Raw genomic sequence first — 26,931 nt, forward strand, 5'->3', positions numbered from 1 at the left:
TAAAAACCGTTTATTCATTCTCTCATCAGTCATAAAAACACTTTGCACATACAAAACATAAACACATCGACCGTGACTCAAATTAAAAAAAAGTCAGGTAGTTTTCTAGAAACTTCATTCAATGATTTGTTTGGGCTTTTTTTTTTTTTTCAAAAAAAAAACACAAAAAAGGTGCCTTCAAGTACCGTTTCAAACACCACTGCACTGCAAAACACTAAACCTTCAGTGTTTCAGCGACACGGTTTTGTTACAGTCTTTCAAAGTGACCTTTCCTTTTCAAATACTCGCCTCAACGGCAAAATAACTGAAGGTTTTACTCAATTCTCAATGAGAGTAAATCAACCTCGCCGGCTGGATGACAGCACGCGATACGGCCGTAACGTCACGAGCGTCAGTCTGCTGTGACTGAAGGAAAGTCCGGGTTTCGAGCCGGGGAATGTGGACGCTCTGATTTCTCTGAAATACAGACCTTTTTTTTTTCCTTTAATCTGAACTCTGCTTCATATTTACGCCAGAGACAGGAGGACACTCGAGGTACAAGAAGAGAGAAACTCTTCCCCCTTTGACACCAACAAGACCTTAAAAAAACAGAGGACTATATAATGATTACTCTGAGACAACGACTTACACTGAAATTAACGGTTTTGAAAAGTAATACTTACATTTGGTCAGTATAATTACCAAAAGTCTTACAAAGTGTGAACATGAACTCTTTTCAACACACTCACATCCGTACAGTCACACTTAAACAGAAAGTGTGACGGGGGGTCTGAGGAAGCGTTTTAAGGTCATATTTGATGTTTTTATCACTGTCACAACAAACCGCATGAAAAGATCAGAAGCAACAACGCGTCCGTCCGCCTCTCGGTCCTTTCTGGCTTCACAAATTCATTCCTTCACTGCTGGGCTCTGTGGTCTCTCACACACGTCACTCAAACAGGAGGAAACGGTGCGTTTGTTGGGGACTATTTTCTGCTGCGGATAAATACACATTAGCGAGTACTTAAAGCAGCAGGACTGTGTATGTGGGACTGGGTCAAAGTAACTACACCGTGTGGGCCTATTGATTGTTTTTTTAATTGGTTGGGTCCAAATTCACACTCTGTTGACTCCACAGACCGCCATTTTTACCGTCGGCCATTTTGTCTGAGCGGCCGAATGACGAGCGCGTGTTAAATCATTGGGCTGTGCGTTATAGTGCTCTCAAAAAATCCCACAATGGAACAAAAGAAACGCTTTATGCTCTCAGTCCCACAGTGTGATCTGACATATTTTCAACACGTGAAAATCACAGAATCACTGAAAACAACGAGGAGACCATCTGAAATGTCAGTTTACTTCTCACTACAGAGAAAACATTCAAGCTATTATCATACAGAAAGTAGTGAATTGATAAGTGAGGGAGAGAAGAGGTATACTGCTGTATATCAGGCTACTTCACACGGCAGTTCATCGTTAGCTTTGGTCTTTTCAGGACGTTCGCTGACAAAAACAAACACAATATAACCAATATTCTTTAAAGTAAATCTACATGTAAAAAAAAAGGTGAATACAAGTTAAACATGTATACTAAATAGTGAATTGTTGAAAACCTCCATTTATTTTCCCAGAAGAGAAAATAAGGAAATTTTCTCCAGGCTCACGCCGTCCTCAGACGTCTGCAGCGAAGCCACTCAGCGATCAATCGAGCATTGATCGCTGAGTATCTGCGATGGATTTTGGAAAACATGGCGGCTCTGATATGACATATTCTCCACAGTTCAGAGAGGAACCGCAGGACGAGTGGACGCCGCGGTTCAGATGAAACCTGGTCACAGCTTCAACGGACACACACACGGTCTCTCACACGTGCTCATCCACACACATCAAAAACCACTAAAAAGATTACGTGTCGTCGGATTGTCCTTAAACAGTGAGCTAAAATAGATCTCTTTTTCAATTACAAAGGTTTGCTGATATCTCTGTAAACTACAATGTGTTATTCACAATTAAAAAACAACGCGAGGGAACCGCGAGTCCAGAGGGATTAAAGGATTCTGTGCGATTCTGTGAGATTATTCCTGTTCTGGCCCCGCGGGCGGGAAGGTCACAGCACACACGCACACTCGGTCGACCAATCGCAGCCTCTCGTTGCCCTCAAACCGCCGCGTGGTGTCATTTAATGCTGCGAGCGGTCTGCGGGCGGAGGAGCGCCACTGTGTGAGCGTTATTGTTCAAACGCGTCTTTATTGACACGGCCGTGCACAACGAGCTGTGAAGTGAAGGCGTGTTTATGTGCTAGCACGCCGTTAGCACACTGCCGCCGCTGTGACCTTCAGGCTCTTTGACCTCTGACCTCTCCATTGTCTTTACTGTCCTCTGTCTTTGTTTTTTGTGCCTTATGTCGTTGAATAAAGGGTTAAAAACTAAAGCTAATGACATTAAAAAAGTACCTCTGTGTGATGAAGAACTTCCAGATTTCTATTTTTCCCAAAATTTTCTCCCATTTTTTTTTTCTAATGTTCTTCTGCTCTGCGTGAAAACACGGAAACGCCTCCACGCTCGAAGCGAACACGTGAACAGATCTACTGAGTCGACAGTGAGATGCAGTCGATCGCGTCCAGCCCTTGAGGAGTGAAGCGATGTGTGTCAGCGTATGAAGTGTGTGAGGAAAGATCTCCACTGAAAACAAAGATACTTGAGGCCGTGTGTGTGTGTGTGTGTGTGTGTGTGTGTGTGTGTGTGTGTGTGTGTGTGTGTGTGCTTGTGTGTGAGGCTCTGAACCTTTACGGCAGCTCAAGACCCTGAGAGTTAAGTCCTCATTCGTTCACTGGATTTGTAGCGTACAGTCATTCTGTCTGTTGTGCGTCTATCTGGTGTTTATATAAGTAGTGTGTGTGTGCGTGTGTGTGCGTGTGTGTGTGTGCGCCTGGAGGACTTGAGTTTACCGAAGGCACGTCAAATACCAAAACCTGGAGGTCTCAGCGCTGAAGTGAAAAGCTGCCTGACGGACTTGGCGGTCGTCTCGGCGGCGGCGGGTCTCGGTTTGTGTTCTATGGCTTCGGGGTCGGGTTATCTCGCTATAATGTGGAAAAATAACTGTGCTGCGGTGTGTGCGCGCCTCCCAAGTCCAGTCTACACCGTGTCCTCGTCCATCTTGGCCACGTCATCCAGCGTGACGGCGGCCGGCACATTGTTCTCCTCCGCCCCCTCGCCCGATTTTGACGGAGAGGGAGGCGCCAGCATGGCGGTGCGCTCCTCCTTGGGCTCCTCCCTCTCCCTTCTCTCCTCCTCCCTCTTCTCTCGATCCAGCAGGCGGTAGTTGATGCCCATTCCCACGAAGAGCATGATGCCCGCGGCGATGAGGATGAAGCCAGAGGAGATGTAGGTGTAGTCGTAGTGGTGGTAGTAGTTGTAGAACTGACCTGGAGGAGCACAGAGAGGCGATTTAGATTGAACATTTCACCTTCAAATCGTGGTCTGGATCAATATTTTGGATATTTTAACATCAATATCTGGACGTCGTACCTGTTAGCGGGGGGCCCAGCAGCACCGGCCCGCACTCCACGATGGTGACCAGACCCACGGCTGAGGAGAACCTCGTAGCGCCCACCAGATCCATCAGCGTCTCGAACAGCACCGAGCTCAGCCAGCCAAAAGCAAAACCGAAGAAGATGGCGTAGACCACAAATCCGGTGTAGTTGAATGACAGCGGCGCCAGCACGTGACACACTCCATTGTAGAGGACAGCGGCGGCAAAGAAGTACTGAATCCTGGGCCGGACCCACTTGGTGTTGGCCAGCATGCCCATGGAGGGCCGGGCGAACATGTCCACGAACGCCAGCACTGACAGCAGGAAGGCCGCCTTCTCCTTGCTGATCTCCTTGCTCTTGGCATAATTGGAGAGGAAGACGAGCGGCGCAAAGAGGCCGAAGAACATGACGACGTTGCCGCTGAGGTACAGCAGGAAGCCGCGGTGTTTGAACAGCGTCAGGTCGATGAAGGAGTTGATGGTCTGCAGGACGGTCTTCTTCGGCGGGGGCTGCGGCGACTCGACCGCCTTGCTCGGGTCCGCCTCTGGGTCGGGCTTGGCGGGCTGAGGTTTGGGTCCGATGGGGCGCATGAGGGAGCCGGCCACGCAGCAGTTGAGCAGAAGTCCTCCCAGGATGAGGAAGCTGCCTCTCCACCCAAACTCATCGTACAGCCAGGAGTTGAGAGGAGCCAGCGTGGACAGAAACACGGGGCTGCCTGCCATGGCGATGCCGTTGGCGATGGGCCGACGCTTGTAGAAGTATTTACCGATCATAGTGAGGGCCGGATTCAAGTTGAACGCCAGGCCCAGACCTGGAGGGAGAAGAGGTGGGAAGCAGAGAAGGAACAGTTTTAAAGCGACATGTGACTCAAACACGAGAGCTTTCATTGAGATTTAAGTCATTTCAACAACGACACGACCAGTTAAACTCCGCTCTCCGCATGTTTGGTGTCGGTGAAGTACTGACCTCCCACTACTCCTATGAAGAAGTATAGCTGCTCCACAGTGTTGCAGAAGGAGGCAGCGACCAATCCCGACCCTGCCAGACAGCCACCGACAATGATGATTGGTCGACTGCCAAATTTGTTGACGAGGATGCTGCTGATTGGACCTGGAGAGACAGAAGAGAAGGGAAACTGATAACTGAGGTGCAGCAAACAGCAAACTCACAAAAGGTGTTTGTGCAACACCTGCACTAAATTATTGAACTTATCATTGAAAGGAAACGATCAGCTGATTGATAATTAATTTGTCTTCAGTAAAACTGCCAAATATCTGTCAGTTGCAGCTTCTCACATGAGAATTTGAGGCTTATCTCTCTTAACAGGATATATGGAGGTAAAAATGGCAGCAAAGACACAAGTCTGACGAACTGTATTAGAGCAATGCACACTGTGATTGCATCAGCTCCCCATGTTCACTGCTCACCAACAGGCAGCGCTGTGGTGGCAAAAATCACAGAGGCCGGTTGTGTAACGGCAGCGGTTGCACGGATGTTATATGAAGAAGGGAGGAGAGGAGGGAGGGAAAAGGGGAGGTGAGAATGAAAGGATGAGGGAGCCAGGCAGTGCAAGGAGGAGCAGGGCACAGGTCAATGCGAGAGTGATGAACAGCAAGAGATGAAATGTATGGAGGGAGGGAGAGGAGAGGAGGAGTGAGGAGAGGAAAAGAGAAAAGGAGAAGAAAAAAGAAGAGAAGAAAGAGAAGACAAGAAAGAAGAGGAGGACAGATGAGAAGAGGAGAGGGGAGTAGAGGAGGAGAGGAGAGCGGAGTAGAGGAGGAGAGTCAGGGTGTCCCACGTGTCTCGGCTTGCGTGCCAGCCTCTCTGAATGGACCCTCTCATGGTTGGAGGCTGACAGCGACTCTGCTGGATGTGAATACAAAGTAAAGGCCTGCAGCGTCCACACGGCAGCTCCTCAGAAGGAGGGAGGAGATCCCTCCTCAGGCCAAACTGCTGAACATCAAGCGTACAGCCCACAAAATTAGTACATTAATTACAATTAGTCCATCAGCCCGTCCACAGATAATAATTAGTTTGATGATGCATTCAATCCGTCCAATGAAAAAAGACCAGAATCCTTCAGTTCAGCCTCTGAAATGAGAATTTCCTGCTTTCCTGTTTCATATCATCATAAAGTGAATATCTTTTGAATCTGCATTTAGTTTCTTGGACGATGGAGATGGACAATAACAATATTTTATTGTCCCCTTGAGGCTCAAATAAGGCATTTTAACTGAAGTGAACTGAAGTGAGATCGATGCTACAAACCACAGACAGAAGGCTGGAGCCAGGAGACGTTTTCTGAACAGACACTGTGAACTTCAAGCTACGACTCCGACACAGAAACTCCAGAAACGTGCAACTTGCCATAAAAAGATTAAAGGAAAGGAGATAAAAAGGAACTTTAGAGGCGTTTGTAGACAGTTTTTCTCACGTCTGTACAGGCTAGCAGTTTCCACCTGCTTCCAGTCTTTATGCTAAGCTAACTCTCCTGACTCAGCTTCACGTACCGTATCGACCTTCTTATCTGACACTCAGTAGGAAAGCCAATAAGTGTATTCCCCAAAATATCGAGCCTTCAAATGACGATTTTAACTGTGGATTTTTTCTCGATTGATTGATTAGTCGTGTGGTCTATAAAATGTCAGACAGCGGAGTTTCCCGAAGCCCAAAGCGATGTTCTTTTTGTGACATTGTCTCTACTTCAGTCAACACGCTGAAGATCTCATCACATTGTACACTGTATGCAAACACTGCGTCCTGCCTGCACGCCACAAATCCAGCTCTGACTGTAATTTCATGTCACCGTGTTGTTGTGAATCAGCGAAAACCAAAGCTAAGGTCACTTCAGGCCAAATCACGTCCTCCAGCTTCTATCAACCATCACATTAACACAAGTGTTTTCTCACTATTCTCACAACATGATTGGAATAAATCATGAAAAAATGACAATAATAAGCCCTAGTTATGTGTGACAGAAGCTAACACAGTGAACACCTCAGAGGTAGACCCAAATAGAGTTATGAAATATGAATGATCTGCGAGCCGGGGCCATGGCAGCTTTGCCCTTGAAACTTGGCAGCTGACCACAATGGCTGGCGGCGCTCTGGACGCTGAATACCTCTCTCAGACACCCGGGTTCTGTGTTGTGTCTGCCCCTGAGGGTCCGACCGGCCGGCACAAAGCCTGTCACGGTGAAAGAGAAGCCAACTCAGAGGCCCGAGCCCGCGTCGACCACGCCAGGCCGCGGCGTTTCTTCTGAGCTCTCTGGAGCTCCACGGTAAGCTGAGGCGAACCTGCACAAGGGCAGCAATGCAACAGCGTCCACTCAACACTCACGCACACATAAATAAATCAGGAGTGACAGTCTTTGTTGCCGTCTGGCAAAACACAAAGAGGGCAGTGAGTAGTGTTCTCACAGATATTATATAAACGACTCCCCCTCCCTCCATCGCTCGCTCTCCCTGAAAGAAAGAACAACACGGAGCGGAGGAGACCTTTCCTCAGCTGAGCACTGACGCAGCATCCACACATGAAAGCTAAGTTTAGCAGAGATGCGTTTGATGCTCGCTGCGCAGGACGGACGTGAACTAGATTTTATTCTATGACTCAAACAGTCAATGCTGCTCGTCTTCCATTGGGAAGTTTGTGCGTGTTCAGATTCAGGTGGAAGAGGAAGAGCAGCAGCTGGCGATGAAACCAAACGGAACAGAAGATGGACGGGAGCAGCAGCTGATCGGATTCGCCCCGACAGTTTAATGCTTCATATTTCTCCACCGATCGCATTAAAGAGACCAACATCCGTCCGTCTGCACGAGCCTTTAAAGGAAGGAACGGCTCACGGAGGAGAAGATCGATACCACGCTCACGTCTGTCTGAACGTGAAGCTGGAGCCAAGAGACGGTTCACACAGCTCAGCATAAACAGACCTTAACATCTGCTGTTAACCAGGCCGATTATTCATCCAGACACACAGCAGCCGGCACAACACACAAACTGACTACCAACAATTAAGAATTTGTTGTTTCCTCTAATTCAACAACTCACAAACACTTTTTAAGGGGGTCTGGAGCTGATCTGCAGCCACCTCAAATCACTCACATGCGGGTTTTTCTTTGGAGGACGGAGAGTCGAGCTAAACGAGGCTAACGAGAATAAAAACAGATCCCACCTTCACACCAGCTTAGATTCAGTGAGAGGACTTCATGGCAGAATTAAACTGTCTTACAGTTTTATAATAAAGTGCCCGCTGAGTGGACTGTATGCGTCCATATTGTAAACTGGGATTTACAACTGGGATTTGCTGCTTTAACAGTACTTCCATTTAATTGTGTTTTCCTGTCATTTACTGGACTGGCGTCGATCCAAAGCATCCCTCTCCAGAAAACTTCACGCTTAATCACAGCAAACTCCTGTGAGCCCGAACCCTCGTCGCATTACAGCAAGCTGCTGTGCACTCAAACACACACATCTGTCTTTCTTCAGGCTCTTTTCCCGCCCACACGAGATCAGAAAGGAAGTCGATATATACGACCTCTCTGACAGTCATACCTCCAGTTCGTTTCTGTAGATTCTTTGGCCAAAGAACCAAAATTGGAACCAGGTTTCTCAGGAAAAACGGAGAGAAAAAACCCCATCGCTCGTGACAAAGTTGAAAAGTTCAGGGGAATTTTTCCAACACGGAAAAGATAAAAGGTCCTCAGTGACGATTAAGTGACCGGACCAAAGAAAGGTCAGTTTGAAGCATTTCCACGAATTCAGCTTCTTTTTATTCAGTTTCATGTCTCTCTGACCATCTTCGACCGACCCTGGAGGTTACTGTCGAATTTCAGCTCATCTGAGAGGCACCTCATGGACTCTGGTGCTAAAGAAATTCACTTTACTTACAAAACTACTGACTTATTGCTCACTGCAGCTGTTTTTTCCTTCCAAATGTAATAATTAGCCTTTTTTTGACAGTTCCCACAAAAGTGTTTATGTGTGCTAAAGAAAACAATATGATGCAGCTTCCTGTTTATGTGCTCAACAGTGAGGATTCACAGAGAGCTTGATTTAATACACCAAAATTAAATCTCCACTGCACGCAGACGTTTACATCTGGCTCTCGGCGCCGTCGCTGATTCACCGCTGAGAGGAAGCCCTCTGCTTATTTTTCTCGCCCCGGCACATACCTCAGATTCAGAGAGCTCCTCAGAGAAAGACGCTCCGGCTGAGAGGCCGGGAGGGTCGGCGTGTGAACGTTCGTTCAAAAAACACCGTGAATCATCTTTATTTCTACGCCTAAACTTGAGTACACAGTGAGAAATAAGACGACCACTGATAGAACTGAAGCCCTTCTACCAAAGCAGAACAACCTCACAGCCATGAACTCACGTTAACGTCCGCCCGCTTACTGCATCCTCAGTGGACGCCAAACATCTGTAAAGTGCAAGCAGCGGGTGCAGCGCTTCAGTTAATGTACTGTGTTTACTTTCCACTACTGAAACAACCACAAACTTTCACAACAGCAGGTGAGCTGCATGTCATCAACCTTACAAGCTTCTAGCAAACAGGAGAGGTCGCCCTGCAGTCAGTGCATCTACAGGAGAACGTCTGGTTCTCTGCAGAACATGTGGGATTGTACTCAGAGCGAGGGGGAGACTGGCTGCTGGCTAATCGATCGCAGATGGCGCCGCTCTCTCAGACAGATAAAAAATAAAAAATGCTGAAGTGGGTCGCCAGATATACGTTGGCGGCCGTTGATGCACCTGGGCGAGCGGCCACGAGAGAGAGAGCTGAGTCTGAATGAATGAATGAATGAATGAATGAATGAATGGGAAACTGTGTTAAAACTGCGTCTCTCTGACTCTTTGGCGGCAGAAAGGGGCCGCGAGCCGAAAGCTGGGAATGTTTAAATGCTTGGCGCTTGTGGAAAACTCTGCTATACATCAGCCAATCGCTCCCGCCGAGAGAAAAGAGCTGTGGTCAGTGCTCTGGCACGTCGTTTCTTTCTTTTGCTGCATTTCCTTCCTCCTCTATGTTCATCCCGTGCTTATGTTGCTACAGAGACGACTACACTGGCAGCTAAAAGTCACCCTGCTGCAGTTTGTTTCATGCGCTGAAACTAGATTAAAATGAAGGATCAGACGCCCGCTTCACGTCCTCTTCCTCTGCCTTTGTGCTAAGCGTCTTTTTTGACTGCTTCACATTATTAGTCAGCTGATGTCATCCGGCCGAGGTGAAGAAATGCGTGTGTGGGGGTTGTTCACTTCTGTGGAAGTCAGGGTGTGTACGTGTACTGCTTCATGTGTACCCAGTGAGTAACAGTCGTAGTAATCTATGCTCCGGTTTTGGTGCGGTGCGAGCAGGCGCGATGATGTCATGAACTGGTCATTTAGCCGAGTTGTGAAACAAGGAAGGAAAATAAAAACTTAGGGGAAAAAAAACCACACTACTCCAACATCTGGGTCCTGTTATGCAATTTGACTCCTCCCCTCGGTTTCCTCCCCCAAACCCATGAACCGACAGAGAAAGGCTGGCAGCTCTGAGGAGGATGAATGAGTGGAGGCAGCAGATACCATTTTTAGATGCAGGGATCTGAGCTGAGGAAGAAAAGGCGATGATGGTGCCTTGGATGTGGGGTGTGCTGGTTAAATAAACGGAGGGGGGGGGGGGGGGGGGGGGGGGCAGAGAGAGAGTATTTAAATACAGAAAGGCTTTGTGTACCGAGACACAAAAGCCTGACCTGAAACTGAGTCTTTCACTTTCGAAAAGGCTTTTGTGACAGAAGTACAAACGAAAGGTTGACCGAGTGCAAGAACTGGCTGTTTTCAAAGGATTTTAAAGGCACAAGTAGACCCCCCCCCCCAAGACCCAGACCGGGAAGAAAGTTCTGGGGGCGGCGGCGTCGGTCCACCACTTCAGTCCTGACATATCTCAATAATAACTGGAAGGACAGCAGATGTGACTGACTCTGCTCATCCTCTGACTCCTCCTCTAGCGCCACCAGCAGGTTCACATTAGTTACAGCATTAGCACTGTAGCTTTGCTGACCCTCTCAGTTTTGATCTGATTTCAATTTGCCAAAGACTTCAGCTCATGACCGCGTCTCTCATCTCTATGGTGTTTATATCTTGTGGCCACAGTGTGTTGTTTCTGTCGTTGAAGCGGTCTGTGTTTATGCATTAAAAAACATAATAAAGATAGTGATTAACAGACTCATGGCTGCAGCTCTGATGAGCGTTTCATGCTGCTGTTGACTGTAGACTTTCGGTCCTGATGTAGGGAAACTGGGGGAATAACCAACAATGCACAATTTTGCAAGAAGCCAACAAGTTTCTAAAAACTGCAAGTTAAAATATTCTTCTTATTGCACATTAAAAACCTTTGCATTATTATGTTTTTATGTGTTGTTGATATGCTGCAAACCCTGTGAAAGACTTTAGTTTATTCATTAATTCAGTGGGTGATTTATCTTGTTTGTCTGCAGCAGCTTTAGTTGGATTTCAGGGGAACAAATATGTTCTCGTGTTTGTTTTCATATCTCTCTTGGAAGCACTCCACAGCATCTATTTCTCACAATGTCTGCTGCCTCCCCTCAGCATTAAGTGTTATTCAAGCTGCAACCGAGCAAAGAGATGAGGAACCGAGAGTGCAAGAAGAGAGAGGGAGGAAAAAAAAGAGGCTTGTGTTTGTTTTGCTTCAGTGAACAACAGAAAGGCAGAGCGTCGAAGGAAACCAAAAGTCCTGAGACAACCAGAGACAACCTTAAATATCAGCCTGCACTCCTGCAGGGATCCTGTTTCATTCACTGACAAAAACACTCCTTCACCGCTTCCAATAAATCGTTCTCTTCCACTTTCTCACGTTTTGAATGTAAACTGCAGCATCAACCACAAATGCTCCGAGCAAAACAGCCTGAGTTTGTTTTATTACTGCAGGATCCATCTGCTGGCTGCTCTTCAGACCTTTAGTCGTGTTCAGGAGACTGAGAATCTGCTACTGTCGCTTACACAGCCTCACAGCGAGAAGGTCGTGGGTTCAATCCCCGGCTGGGGCACGGCCTCTCTGTGTGGAGCTTGCATGGGTTTTCCTCCGGGGGCTCTATATTTTAGGAAACGCTCGTGTCAGTGCCCTTGGCTAAGGCAGCATGCAGAGCCGGAGGTGGTCCCAAGGCGCCGCACAGTGGCCCCCCACTCCTCCCCGGGGATGGATCACATGTCACTACGCTGTCCTGGCTGGATGTGACAATAAAGAGTCTTCTTCTTAATATCAGACTTCGAAATGACTCTGCCTGCTGTGTGTAACATAAGGTTTGTTTATTTTCTATGCAGTAGGGTTCAGACAGCTAACTGGACCCTTGAAAACAGCAGAAGTATGCACAAACTTCCAAATCTAAAGTGTTCTTCAGCCGTGTTACTCACATTAACATGCAACACAGCAATAAGGATAAAAACCACTCACCTCCAGCATACATGACAGCCAGCATGATGGAGGAGATCCACGACACCTGACTGGGTGTGGCGTTGAAGATGACCTCTATCTCTTTGAAGAACACAGTGATGGACTTGGGGAAGGCGTAGGAGAAGCCGATGGAGATGAAGGCCCCCACGACCACCGCCCAGCCCCAGCCACCCTCAGGTGGGGTGTACCCCACAGGACCACCCAGCGCTGGAGGCATGTCTGCTCACGAGGAGGAGGAAGACGGAGATGAAGTCAAATGCTGGAGGACAGCTCGTTTTAGAGGAGAAGAAAAGCCCGGAGCAGGTGGACTGGATCAGGACTCAAAACCTGTGGGAGAAACCGAAGAGAGCTGGTAAGAATCAGCACATTTCAACCTTTCCTGCGTCTTAGCGTTTTATCTCAGTTGCTGTCAGCTGCAAGAGAAATGAGGAGGGAGTGAAGGAGTACGGGAGTGCAGCAGTGGAGACGATACAAACAGAAAACAGAAAAACACCAAAGAAAGAGCATAAGAGCATGGCCGCGTGCCAACATACCAGCAGCAGACAAGCACTTTCTTTATCTGAGAGGCCAAGAAACAAAGATCAGACCAAGAGAACTTTGGTCCAAAACGCTGATTTTCCCTTGAAGACAGGAGCTGGTGAAACTACTAAACTTTAAATCGAGAAGGTCTTTGACCAGTGCAAGCATCTGCCTTTGACTTCAAACCAAACTACAGCCTTTACTGTTATGATGGCTGCAGGAAGGCTGCATGCAAAGCTGCTGAACTGCTACTTGTTTTGTCTGAGCAACAGTCTGAAAAACCCAAAGATGTTCAGCTGACTGTCATGAGACAAAGAAACGCAAAGAAAAAGGATGAATGAACACAGCTGCTGCAATGTTCTGTAGATCGACTCATCATTGAAGCTTCATCTGTAATCTCAAGAGTATCTTGCATCATTTCTCCTCTAACGAAAGGTGACATTTCACTGTAATTGCACCATGTAACAAAATACCTGCCTGACAGACTCACAGCGGCCTGATGAACCTGTTCTTTCACTCTAATGACTTTAGCAAACTTATTCACACTGCTCGAAGACTCTGTAGACTCTTACCTAAAAATAACAAACAAGCCTTGAAGAAAACTAACTGATCTCCTAAGTTAAGCCCGAGGGCTGACGGCTCAGCCTCAGCTCGCAGCCTCGTGACCAAACCGTTAAACATCTGAACCAACCGCAGCACTTGATTACATATTTTGCTGACAGTAACAAAAGCAGCTGGAAATCCCAGAGCTTCTTCAATGAACGCATCCCTCTAAATGTCCTGTGTTCCTGTTAGGCGGCACATAACTGAGCTATTTATGGCCCGGCTCAGACATCAACTCTGCTCCTGTTTGGGCCATTTACCTTACATGGACTCTACGGTCCACACGGGCTCTTCACACTAAACCTCTATAGTGATGCTGCGTCTGAAGAGAAGCTGAGTAATGCAGGCAGAGGGACAAAAAGACAATTTAGTTTGGAGTGTACCTGCGTGACAAACTGAATTACTGCATCTTTTAATACACTGACGGAGGATTCAGTTAGCCCTGCAATAACAGCCCGGTCAGGTGTCCAACCCTACATGACATTTAGTCTGGAACATGCTGTAAACAACCACGCTCCACCAATCATTACACGGTCAGCCTGGTACAGTAACTGGTTAACTCGTCTCTGGTCACACTGAGTCCGGACAGCTCGGTCTGCTTCACGTCTTCTGCTATTTTATGTCCTGTTTCTTCACCCAAAAGAACAATGTTTACAGCCAATTACAAGTACAGACACGAGCCACTTTGAGCCTGGCACAAACAGGGCGCCTTACTGGTTTCGACATCATTGCCACATTCTGCCACAACATGGTTTTCGCAATATCCTCACGACCATGATTAATGTTTTAGCATATTAAAAATGATGTGCTCTTCTGTGGCTGCAGGTAGAAGGCTGCACACGTACTCATAGAACTGGAGTTACATCCAGGAACTGTTGTTTTCCAGGCTCTAATACCAGCTCTGGTAACATGAAGTGAAAGATAATATTACAAGCAACGCGCTATTAAGTCTTGATCTACTCACACCATCAAGGAAGAGGAGACCCAGTGGGTTAAAATTGATGGAAAGAGCCCAAAACGATGACTGGAAAATTTGCAGGCTAATAGTTATAACGTTATTTTCACGCTAATCTTTTTGCTTTGTGGACCAATACAGAGCAGGGTTCACCTCAAGACTGAAGCTCGAGGATGGATCGATACCAACTTCAACCTTCAAGTTTTACTGTTTATTGTGCTGAATAGCCCGTTGAGTTTGGCGTTAGCACATTCTGCAGCTAATGTGGCTAGCAGCATTTATTGTAGACCCACATGTTGGAGCAATGTTGGCGTATTTACTATTACAGGACAGTTAAGAGAACATTAAGCCTCATTTGAAGTCACTTAAATAACCAGAGTAGTGGGCTGGATGTGGGAAACGGTTTTTGTGTCGTCTCTCATAGCCAGAGCTAACGTTATCTCCACACTTCATACTGCAACACAAGCTCAGCAGGTTGTTTTGGTACAGGAAAGCCTCCTCTGCTGCGTCAGTATGTACATGTACTTAAAGTACACCTACTGCTGTACTTCTATCAAATACTTTAGGTTTTCTGTCAAACAAATGCCGTTGACATGCCTCATCCTGCCCCTTGTCTAACTAAGAATGAATCACATTACATTTACTAACTAACCCACATTATGAGGCAGGCAACTCACACAAAAAAAGATAGAAACTTTAGGTCTTGTTGCCCGATCCTCCTTCTGCCCTGCTACAGTATATTTGTCTCCAGGTAGAGAGTCGAACAGTCACAACAGTGAGACAAAGCTAAAGTGTTAAAAAGGCCAACATTTTCCAGTGACTGTGCTGTTTGAGGTCGCTCTCTGTTGATGCTGAACTTTCAGTTATCGCCTTCCTTCCTGGAAGTTTCAGTTCATTCCAGGACACCATAAAAACCACTTAGTCAAGTCTTGACTCTTAACACCGGTTTATATGAATGTTTAATATGAAAGGGTTTTCAGTAGTAAACAGTAAAATCCCACTGAGAATGATCAACCAACTCTAGGCAGCTTTTAGCTCCACGTTTAGTTCTTTCCAACCTGCACACAGACTGGATGTCCCTTGACGCCGACCACAACTCCTATTACATAAAACTGCAAGCAGCCGACTGCAGCAAACAAGATCTGCCGGTAAGCTAGCGCTGCACCAAGTGAAAGCACCATCATGGATCGGGGTTTCCCCCAGAAAACTGGTTAGCCCAGCTGTGTGGATTCAGCCTCAGGATGTTTCATGTCTCTTCTTCACTATAACTCTGATCACTCATCAGCAGGCATGCAGAGAATAAATCATGATGTCAAGAGACAAAAACATCAGATCAGTGTGGAGCGATGGGGACAGAAACAGACATTGATGGAGCATTTCCATCACACTGTGCACACAGTTTTTGACTGCTGGAGACCTGACTGCCAATCTTTTCATCATCCTGTTGTCACCACTTCTTCTGCAGCTGTTGAACAACACTCGACTGGAGACTTCACACCACCCAACTCTTAATATCAGTGTAACAGCAGTTAATGAAAACTGGCACTCATTTGCATTTTCTGTTGCAAATTGTATGCAAATTGTGAAAAAATTGGCACTACCTTTGGGTGGAAGACCAGTTTTACATGTAAATACCCAAACAACAGCTGCATGTTGGTTTGGGTAAGCCTGTGGTTGTGGTGCAGTTGGTGTTAGCTCCACTTTAAGACTGCTGAAGCTCAAGAGGAAGACTAGCACGTAAAGTGTGAACACATCCCTGTTCGTCTGCAGAGCAGCAACATGACGCACATCACGCCTCACGGGTAACATTACTACACACAATAAAACAGATCTGTGCAGTGAGCATTGTGCAATGAGCAGTTCCTGAAAAGGAAACCATATTCAGGCCAACACAGTCCGGTTTAACACGCATAAAAATAATTTGGCCTTATTAATAATTATATTGCTCGACATGAAATCTTTTGCACGCAGCTGAATCCCCAGACACCTGAAGAGCATCTGAAACGCTGCAGACCGCACAGTCATGATGAGCTGTGAGAGGCTCTTCATGATTAAATGATCGCTGCAACAACAGAAAAGAAAGATGTGACTCACCAGAGTTAGAGGGTTCAACCCAGAGAGACACAAGCTCCAACCCAGAGAGAGTTATCACTGAGCAGACAGCAGCAAAGCCAAACGCTCAGTACAGTTTCGCCATAACTTTCAATGATGTGCAACATTTTTGAGATGTCTTTTTTGGGAGTGATAATCACCATTTCCCCAGCCTGACCGGAGACTTCTGACTACAGTCAACAAACGCAGATGTGCGTAACACACCAACAAACAGTCGAGTGGATGACACCAGAAACCAAACAGTGCACCCAGAAGTGTGCAAAAGCATACAAGCCCTCCCACATCCTCCATACTTGTCTCCTCTCACGGTGTCAGTTACCACACATTGGCGCTGGCAGCCAAAGAGCTGCTAACACACCACACAGACCTCAACACGAACCCAAACACTCACAAAATATCTCGGAGTTGGCCCGTCGTTAGTGTACAATACGTCTGGTTGGATTCTGTGCAGCGAACGAGAGCTCGGACTCGTCAGACCACAGAAATCCACGCAGACGGTGAGTGTGTCTGTATTTACTCAGCAGAAAATATCACAGGTGAGCGAGGGAGGAGACCTGAGGACGCGAAACTTCCAACAGTCACGTCAGATGGGAAATCATAATTTAAAATTCCTCCAAAACGCTAGACGAGCAACTGAGCACTCTTTAAATTTTGCAGGGTGTTCATGAAATCCAGTGAAATGTCACAACACTCAAACACTGCGGCCTTAGAGGATGACGTGTGATGACAGGTCGTCCAGGGCCAGACAGTGAGGCTGGCACACACTTGCTGTCTTTCTCTAGTTGCTCACAGGGTAGTTTGCGTCAGAGCCCTTCCTCCTGTGACCTCCCCAACACACACACACACACACACACACACACACACACACACACACACACACGCTCTCACACACACGCTCTCACACGCTTGTGCAAACACTCATCCATTTCTTCCTCTTGCTATCACTAAACCTTTGATCTGTACCACAGTTTCTAAAGGGAAAATGAACAGCTTGATGTGCCACTGATCAACACTGCGTTCAGACTGCGTCTACTGACAAAAACAAGCCCCGCAGTGGTGACCCACACATCAATGCTAAGTGACCCAGCAGTGTTGTAAAGAGCGGGTCCTGACCTCTGCTGCAGCACGGCCTTCCTGTGCTAAGGAGGAATGTGATGACTGCAGGAGTAACGCTGCATCCAGGCCTCCTCTAGCCCGGACGTGAACCCCTCAGGAGAAGGCTCTGAATGCATTAACATGGAGTTTCCTCCATGGTTCACCTGTAAATATTGAGAACTACAGCTGAAATAATTAGCTAATTAGTCAATGAATCCATTGACAGTGTGCATGAATACCAGGCATTCCCTTGTTACAGCTTCAAAACTGTGAGGATTTGTTCATTTTTTATTCTCTTATGTGATAACAAACTAAGTATCCCTTCATTCTGGAGTGTAGAACAGACAAAGAATTACATTTTTACATTTTATAGATCCAATAATGAACCTGCAGATCAATACAATCATGAAAGAGGTCGTTTGTTGCAACAGGAAATGTGACTTTGAACAGCATTCAAAACAAATAATCAGTCATTTGCAAAGATAGATTATATCTGCATGTCTGTATTTACAGTTCTACAAATGGGAAAACACAACAGGATGCTGGATTGCACAACAATATTCAAGTTCCTCTTTTTTCTATGGTGAGCAAACAATGTGCACAATGTGCCCACAGTACAGTGAAGCAGCATCTTCACTGCTGGTCTCAGTGGTCTCATTATGCACACTCATGCGACCTCTTTTCAGGTCACACAAAAAATAGGGCGCACATGCAAACTCACCCATGCATGCACTCCGCTCGTTTAATTCTTTTACAAGCCCTCATACGTGATGGTGCAGCAGAGTGTGTGCCAGGCAGCAACTGTCACTCCGCCGAAACTCAAGTTATGATGCTGAAATAAATTTAATGATGTTCCTCCAAAACCTGGACTGTGAAAGGATCGTGTGTCCCTGCGTTCTTCATGACAAACTGGTGCTGAGCGCAAAGATCGCCTGTCAATCAAACTGGTGTCTCATAACCGCTTACTCTACACGTCAGTGCAACCGAAGAACTCAGTTAATGCACCATCTTAGCTTGAACAAGGCCCCTTCATAAAATCAAAAAATGCATTGAAATGCAGACACACACCACCGCCGCCGCCCCCCCACGCCAGTACAGTTAACCCATGACCACTGAAGCCCCGAACAAAGCTCAGACTGTTGATCCCATATCAGTCTACATTTCCCCGACTGTCCACGTGGGTTTGTCTCATCCAGAGCTCACAGTGACGTATTTAAGCCTTCTTTGAACATGTATGGGGGCTCGTAACGTCATGTGTGAGTTTTGGGCTTGTACAGTGAATCTGAATTTAGAAGCAATTCACAGAACAAGACAAACTTACGCCTGTTTAGAAAGAGGACGTGACGTTCAGCACAAAAGGTGAGAATTTATTCATTTTGTACAGACTGTGGTGTGAAATGTAACTGACCGCTCCCTGAACAGCGTTTGTCCCGTCATACGTTAGCAAACATGAGGGCGGACACGCTGCAGAAGTGCGCATGGGGACAGACGATCTGTCTTTAAAGAGTTTGAAAGGTGGCGTCTTTCCAAATCCAATCGACAAGAACAGCATGATGTCAAGACTGTTTGTCTGCGCTAACATTAGCTGCACATGTTAGCATGTCTGGCTAACAGCCTAACATTACTTCTACTTCTCGGTCAAGTGGTAACATATGATTAGCCAAATGCTGCGCACCTCGTTCACTATAGTACAGTGTGAGCCCACTGTGTGGATACTGCTATGCTAATGTTCAGGCTAGCATTAGCACCTCTGTTTACTTGCAAAAGAAAAACAGTCTAAAGAGACAAACAGGATGACTTTACAGTGAAATACCAGTCTGATCTCGCGTTGTTTCTCATAATACTGACTGGATCTATGATGCAATACAAGAACAATGCTGCGTCTTCATCCTCATGTCCTCCACATGAACCCTCAACGGATGCGGATGCTTATATTTTGCCTGGAACGTGTAGCTTTAGCTTCAGTTAGCATTGTATCGCGCATGCAGTCATCAAGTGCGTATTTAGGATCCCTTTCACATCTGGAAACTAAACACTTGGCTGAAGACAGCGTCTTCAACCAGCTTATGATGCTAATGTTAGCACAATTAGCTCGCCGGCGACGGCCTTTGATTCAAGAAGCATCGTGTCAAAAATGTCTCCATCCTGGAAGTTCAAGGGCAACAGGCAGCAGTAACTTTTACCTAATGAGAAGCAGACTTCACAGTGTGGCTGGATTTGTGTGTGTGTGTGTGTGTGTGAGTGTGTGTGTGTCTGTTTGTGTGTGTGTGGGTACCAGCAAAGCAGGACAACTCCCGGAGGAGTTATCAATGAGGCCATTCATCCTGCGGTAACAAACGCTCCCTTTACCAAAGTGTGTGGAGAGGCTGGAGTTACCTGAATCCCAACAGTCTCTCCGATGAAATATGACAGATTCTACAACAAATACACAAAGTTTTCCTCTGTAGTTTATACTGATTGTGGCTGACTGGCCGACCCAGTCATTACAGGGTTCAACTCCAGGGTGAATACTGTCACAGCAATAATTAAAGATGCTTTGTCTCTTTCTGTCTGTCCCGCTGGACTTCCTAAAGTCTCCAAGTGGTGCAGATGAAAGACAGGATACTGAGGCCGCTCTTAGAAAACCTGTGATGAGTGGGAAGGGAAGGGAAGGGGGGGTCTTTTCATTGCTTCCAGTCATCATGACTGTGATTTTTTTTTTTTTTCAAGCCTAAACTCTATTTGACTCGAATAAATAAGAGACATGAGGAACAGCACTCACTCTGCTTCTGTTGGCTGTAATGCCTCAAACAAGACTACTTAAACTATCAAAGTCTCATTACTGAGCATTAGAAACGTTTTTCTTTGCAGCTAAATGGCTGTGTAATACTCGCCAGCTTAGCGCTAAGTACCACTTAAACCTCACAGGCCTGAACTAACGCTAACGCCACCCCACATATCCTTCTCTGGAACACTACTATAATCCTGAGCGCGGTCCAGTGGCGTGCACATACGCTCACACACTCATGAAGGAGAGGGTTACTACAGCCTCAACACACAGCAGGTGTTTAAGTCCGCTATGCAACCACTCATTCAGGTAAAACTATGGTTTGACAGCTCTTCTCCAGGCCCGGTTTAATGAGTAAAATGGTGAAATGTGGCCGGTTACTTTTGGGATTTAAAAGTCTGTGAATGACGGAGTGAATGAGGCCCGGCTGAGGCGAACACCTTCAGACGTGAGCTGGCCCCACATCTGGTTCTGCTTGAGCTTTCGCTTCCACCAGATGTGGAATCTGGAGACGCAGTGCACTTCAGAAACATCCCAGGAGCGACTATCTGCTGCAAATACACAGCTAGTTTATTTTTGATGGAAGCCACGTCGAGCTGCACAGAGCACATCGAGCCAGGCAGGAAGTTAGAAACAGGAACAGCATTGAGAATATGGTCAATTTTCAAAATAAAACACCCTGTGCAGACTCCTGATTGAATATCGCATCAAAACAAACAAAAATAAAACATTTAACATGTTGCCTACTTACTCATGGCAGCAGCACGATTACTAGAACTGGGAGTGTGCATTTTATTCTGAAAACTGACCGGATACTTTGAGCTGTTCCTGCCTCAAAAATAGACTCAAAAACTGATCGCAGCCGTTGCAGAGGACGCTTGTGGTTCCACCAGATGTGGAATATGGAAACTAGGCTGTTTTTGATGGAAGCCGCGTCGAGCTGCACAGAGCCCGTCGAGCCAGACAGGAAGTCAGAAACAGGAACAGAGCAGAGAATCTGCTCAGTTTTCAAAATAAAGTTTGGTCATTTTTTCGTTGTTGTCTGGGTGATGTCTTGGGTCTGTTTTAATTGTTTATCGTTCATATGAGACTGGAAGTCTGCACAGGGTGTTTTATTTTGAAAGCTTACTGGATGATGTTCATGTGTCAAAAACAGGCTAAGCATCTTCGTTGCCTGCAATGGTTCAACCAGCATTTGTCATTATTAGCTATATTTTATGCCACATGTCTTACATTCATTCAAAAATGTACAACCCTCCACCCAACACATTCACTGATGCACACCCCGTCTTAAAAACACCGCCCTAAATCTTTAATTATAAACCTGCTTCTCTAATCATTAATACAGTTCCCACCACTGCCCGCATTTACAGATTTATGGATGCCTGCCAACAAACAGCAGTGAGCTGGAAAAGCAACAGGTCAGCATGGGTGAGGGCGGCCTTCGCTTGTGTCCAGAAGCATTTGAACTCTTCTTGATGTATCTTCATCAGCGACAAGTCAAAACAATAAAGACTGCACAATGAGCCTGAGAGTCAGCAACATGTCCAGACTATGAAAGCACAAAGCAAACTACAGCTGGACATGATGGTTTTGGAGCAGCAACTGGAACCTTGTTCTCCACAGTCTATTACATAACACCGTTACATCTGAAACTCCCCTAAAAAACCCACAAAAGGTCAAAAAACAGACTCTGCCATCCACAAATGATGCTTTGCTCCACAGTTAGAGAATATCCTCCGGGTTATAAAACTCTGACCACGCACCAGGCCGCTCGCGCTGTTTGGGGACAATGGGGCTGAATGGGAGGCAGCGCGTGTGGCTGTCGTGTGATCTTTCCATTGAGCTCTGACCCGCAGAGAGCCGGCGGGTCAAACTCAGCGCTGCGCCGAACGGAGAACGCATTAGAGGCCGCGGTGGCATGCACCGCTGCACCGAGTGGAAATCAAAGCCGATGATCACCGAGCCTCCTCGCTGTGTGTGTGTGTGTGTGTGTGTGTGTGTGTGTGTGTGTGTGTGTGTGTGTGTGTGTGTGTGTGTTGGCCGCGTGCCGGCCGCGGTGAGTGACCCTGAGCGACGCGCTGTCAGTCCGGACAGCCGCGGCCGGTCAGATGCGGACAGGGACAGCCTGACTCACTTCACAGAGGAACGTGAAAACCGGCGGCGGCATCACGCCACGGTGACCGCATCTGACGTGAGGTGGCTCGCCTCTGCCGTCTAAATCACCGTTAAACAGTTCTGTAAATCATACGTGCGCGCTGATGTAATGAAAGGAAATAATAGCGACAGCAGAAACGGTCTGATCAGAGGATGAACCGGTCCGCGCATGCAGCTAATGTCGGAGCGGCGCTGGCTAATTTACAACTCGGCGGCTCATTCGGACCAAGTTCAGATGCTAGAAGAAATAAAAGAGCCGTTTTATTCAGCAGCCTCTTTGTCTCGAGCCTCCGCGCGGGCTGGCGGTCGGTCCAGCCTTCACGCGCTCACTCACCGCGGTCGGTCGGCGCGTCGGTTGTGTCCGGTGGAGGTTCGGGTCCGAGCGCCTGAGGGTCGTCCCGGGTGTCCGTGCTCTCGACAGCGTGCTACACGTTGATCCGCCAGCAGCTCGAGGTACCAGAGACTGGACAACTTCTGGGATGGTGATGGTAACAGTCGGGCCAGCGCGCATGCGCACGACAGTAGAAGAATCTGACATAGCGCACGTGCGCCGAGAAGGGGAGAGGCACGCGCTGCTTAGCTGTTCGATACTCAGTATGAGAACTGTTATAAGAAGTGGAAAAGAAGTATTTAGATATTGAAGTAAAAGTACAATAAAAGTCAGACACTTAAAACATTACTTCAGTAAAAATAGAGGAACTCAGTGCAGAGAAACGGGAAACGTCCCCTTTCTCTGAGTATATGTGCTCCAAGTACATCTAATGAAAACCCTCAGAGTACATCTTCTGATTTCTGCGTATATGTACTACTGGTACTACTCTGATAGATTATTACCACTCGTGCGTTCACGTCTGAGCATTTTTCTCTTGTTGTTTGATGCAGTGAAGTTAATTCTCATCTTGTCTTCATTATGAATTCGTCTGCTGGTTATTTTCTGATCGACCCATATATTCTGCATTATAATCACAATTTTCCAGAGTTTAAAGTGAGACAGGGAAGGAGGGAGAGCAGCAAAATGTCTCATTTCAGAGGATGAAGCCATGAAATGTTTCAGGCATTTTTGAACGAAAAAATGATTTAAATGATTGACCTGTTACCAAAACAGCGGCTGTTTGTATGTTCTGTTGGGTAGATATGTATGTTTTTTCCAATGAATCATGTTTTAAAAGTTCTTCTTACGTTGCTGACAGGAAGCAGCGAATCACCACCTGACACATGATGCTGCGTCATCAAACCTTCCATTGTTGTACTTCCATCAAAGCAGACTGGGGGGGACGTCATCTGTTCAGTATGATGCAATCCAATGTCACGGCCCTGTGACAGCTTTGTGAAAATGTGAGGCTACAGTTGGTTTTGCATTAGTTTGCATATTTGTACTGCTCTATAAGAGTATTGATAATATCAGGTAATGATAATTTGTTGTTGTTGTTGTCCTGAAGGTCTGCCTGCTGTCCGTCCTGCGTGTGTGCTGAAAATCTCTGGTGTTTGTCGTGGAAGTAAAATCATTAGCTATCATTTTTCATCACTCCATATATTCTCTTATTCTAGTTTCTGGAAAAGAGGCCCAGCTGAATGAGGCCAGATGAAAAACAGATGTTCTGTGAAGGAGTAAACACAGGATGACGGGCCAGTAAATCCTGTGTGTGTGTGTGTTCGTGTGTTGAGGAATATGAGACGGTGGGGTCGCTGCATGTTCCGAGCATGACTTTATGGGAACTGGCCTGACTTTGATGTGGAGTTATTATAAGTTAATGAAGTTATGGGCAGTGCATGCATACCTTATGACTCCCTGCTAATTGGTGAGATGTTGGGTAACTTTGCAAAGTTAGCAAATCAGAAGAAAGATTTTTTGTCCTTATTGTGGCTCCAGTAATAAGAATCCTTTTAACTTACTACCATCAGTGTGTTCGTGCATTATTGGGTGTGTTTTTGTACACAGCTTTGACTCTGTAAATGCAAATGAAACGTAAATAACATGGGAGTTGTTACCAACTTTATCTAGAATCACTGACTCCACCTTGTATTACAAACACTGAAGTGCATGCTGCCCTGCGGTCCGGTGAAGAGGCTCCGTCATCATCGTACATGGGACAACAAAAAGAGAAACAACTACACATCTCAGGAAGCGAGGAGGAACGCAGGACTGAATAAAAGGAAGACATTGCGTTATTATGCAGATCTTTCATTTATTGCGTCCACGCCTGCATGTCATGTCAGGATTGTCAAAAACAGTGTTGAAATCCTGCTCTCCCCCCTCCCTCCTCAGCGAGCCGGACAATCACTGTGTGAGGGGAGAAGCTTGAGACAGGGTGTGTCGCAAAAAGAGACAGTACATGATGACCAAATCAAATCTGGTTTGAAGACCAGGGGAGGAGAACTCGGGTGGAAGGGGGACCTCCTTGCATGAGGAGGGCCCCTTAAGATAGGAATGAAAAAGCGTGGGCGTGGGGAGGGGGTCCACAGAGAATTCCTATGAACAGGGTGGAGAATTTTGTGCTGCACTCCTGTTGAAGACATTACTTCACTGCACTACAGCTGTGGGAAAATGAGCCAGCGAAGCCCTCCTTCACATCCTGCTCCCTTTGTACCTCCAGGAGCAGAGTATGTGTTCACTGTGCAGTACATATTCTGTGGGTACGTCTCAGAACTCACAGCCAGAGGAAAACAAAGTGCTCATCGGCGCTTCCTAACTTCCACAAGAATGTGAAAGACGTTTTTCTTTCAAGTGAATATGGACTTGGATCTAATTTTTCTAACATGGTTACGCAGCACACAGTGAACCGCTCTCAAGCTAAAGCAGCTCATTGAATTAGCATCCAACATTCTCCACTAACAGGAGAAATCACATGCTCTTGACCCTGTAACAGTTAATGTAATCGGACCCTTGCCCCTGCAAGTCTCCCTCAGAAAAAAGATGAACTCTTTGCTCTGCGCTTGGGAAGTGATGCAAGCGTCTGGAATGGCTTCACCCCGTCAACGTGCGCCTGTTTAATTACTGCGGCCATCACCATTTTCTGTCCAATGTTTCCAGCTGACAGCATGTGAGGATGCTTTTGGCACAGCGACTGTCCTTAATTGGAATTTTCACTGTTTCTGCTAATGAGGAGGGGGAACAAAAGGGACCAACAGTGGCAGAACGGAGTTTGGATGAGGACACTTCTGTCTGTCTGTAAGGAGTTTGAACTGTCCTTATGTCCCATATCAGGCTGAGATATCCATGATTTAGCTCTGAGGCACCAGGCAGCTGATTTCTCCTCAATATTTATCTGACCCCGTGTCCCGCAAGAAGCAGGACGCCTGAGACCGTTTGCCTAAGAGATGTCTCCGTCTATTCACGGGGTTCACTAAGACAATAAACAGATCAGGGGAGATTGGACACACACCCCTGTTTTGTAGAACGGAGACATGGGGGGAAGCCTTAAAGGGAAAAAGTAAGGGTGAGGGGGATGGGAACTGGAGGAAAAACTGAGAATGAGAAACAGATTTTGTTTTGGGGAGCGTTCAGCGGGAGATGTTGGGGTGTTAGGGGTGCATGCTGGGAGGGAAAACAGTGCCTGTGTGTCCGTGATGATCTCTTTCTGCCTCAGCCTCGGCCATTTTAGCACATTGAGAACAACACCTCCATTGTTATTATTCACATGAACGCCAGATAAACTTTGAGACCATAAAAAACTGCTGATGTGCAGAGTCCACATATCAAACCCCATTAAAGCAACACACACAGATCAGCTCCCTCTCTTCATATTTTCGTCTCTCTCACCCTTTAAATTAAAACCCATTACATTTTCTACACCGACTATCCCTTTCAGGGTTGATCCTATCCCAGCTGTCAACGGGCGAGAGGTGGGGTGAACCCTGAACCGGTCGCCAGTCGATTGCAGGGACAGACAACCATTCACTCACACTCACACCTAAGGACAATTTTTAGAGTCACCAATTAACCTAATGAGCATGTTTTTGGTCTGTGGGAGGAAGCCGGAGTGCCTGGGAGAACCCACGCATGCACGAGAAGAACATGCACACTTACACAGAAAGGCCCTGCCCGACCCGGGGATCGAACCGGTGACCTTCTTACTGTGCACGTGCACTACCTGCTGCACCACCGTGCCGCCCTAAATTAAAACCCACACAAGGAAAAACGCATGTCAACGCAAGGTGTAAATGCACATCTGGAGGTAGTCTGGCTGCACTTAGGTAGGTGTAAAAGGCAAGACGGGATCCTTCATCATCCGGATAACAGATCCGGTTTTAATGTCTCTTTAATTCTCTTTCAGCGTGTGTTCGCCCAGTCCACACCTAGTGCAGGTGTACTATTCATTCTTTAAGTACTTTAAGTCTATCTGAAAGATTTCCTCTGATACACACACACACACACACACACACACGCATACACACACACACATACATTAGGTTTCCATCATTTCTGGGGACCTTAAACTTACCATAAACTTCCATTCATTTCCTGGACTCTTATCATAACCATAACCACTACTTCCTAACCCTTATCCTAACATAACCCAAGTCTTCACCTTCAAATTTAATGATTGACTTTATAGGGACTTGCCATTTGTCCCCATGAGGTGGGCGTGTCCCCACAACATGACTGTAAACAGATTTATGTCCCCACAAAGTGCCTAATACACGCCGCACACACGCTCCTTCACTACGTCCAAGCTGTTTATTTGAGGTTATAACAGCAATAAAATCATGAAAAAAACAGGCTCCCAGATTCTTTGAGATGAGCCGCCATAGCTTCACGTTAGCTTTGG

At 46.6% G+C, this 26,931-nt stretch overlaps 1 protein-coding gene across 2 annotated transcripts; it reads right to left on the reverse strand.

Annotated features, from left to right (window-relative positions):
- Nucleotides 1-125: 125 nt before the first annotated feature.
- On the reverse strand, nt 126-22,638 carry LOC143326584 (monocarboxylate transporter 1-like). 2 transcript variants are annotated; one of them, XR_013077689.1, is made up of 6 exons: nt 22,497-22,631; nt 11,955-12,281; nt 4,479-4,622; nt 3,508-4,323; nt 2,883-3,404; nt 2,496-2,742 (listed from the first exon to the last, which is right to left on the reverse strand). XR_013077689.1 is itself a non-coding variant. In XM_076740244.1 (5 exons), exons 2-5 carry the CDS (start codon nt 12,169-12,171, stop codon nt 3,115-3,117), a joined length of 1,467 nt encoding a protein of 488 aa, XP_076596359.1. In that variant the 5' UTR covers nt 12,172-12,281; nt 22,497-22,638; the 3' UTR covers nt 126-3,114. The 2 variants fall into 2 exon arrangements, 1 of the variants encoding a protein (XP_076596359.1); XM_076740244.1 differs by having other exon boundaries at nt 126-3,404; nt 22,497-22,638.
- Nucleotides 22,639-26,931: the final 4,293 nt, after the last annotated feature.

The sequence above is a fragment of the Chaetodon auriga genome, chromosome 10 (genome assembly GCF_051107435.1).
Source record: "Chaetodon auriga isolate fChaAug3 chromosome 10, fChaAug3.hap1, whole genome shotgun sequence".
Classification (NCBI taxonomy): Eukaryota; Metazoa; Chordata; class Actinopteri; order Chaetodontiformes; family Chaetodontidae; genus Chaetodon; species Chaetodon auriga.

What these genes read in the sequence shown, in the direction of transcription:
- LOC143326584 (XM_076740244.1), bottom strand. Translation starts at nt 12,171, where the DNA reads ATGCCTCCAGCGCTGGGTGGTCCTGTGGGGTACACCCCACCTGAGGGT. An exon ending in GGCTGTCATGTATGCTGGAG is followed by an intron (nt 4,623 to 11,954) that starts GTGAGTGGTTTT and finishes CTGTCTCTCCAG; the next exon opens with GTCCAATCAGCAGCATCCTC. An exon ending in CTTCATAGGAGTAGTGGGAG is followed by an intron (nt 4,324 to 4,478) that starts GTCAGTACTTCA and finishes TTCTCCCTCCAG; the next exon opens with GTCTGGGCCTGGCGTTCAAC.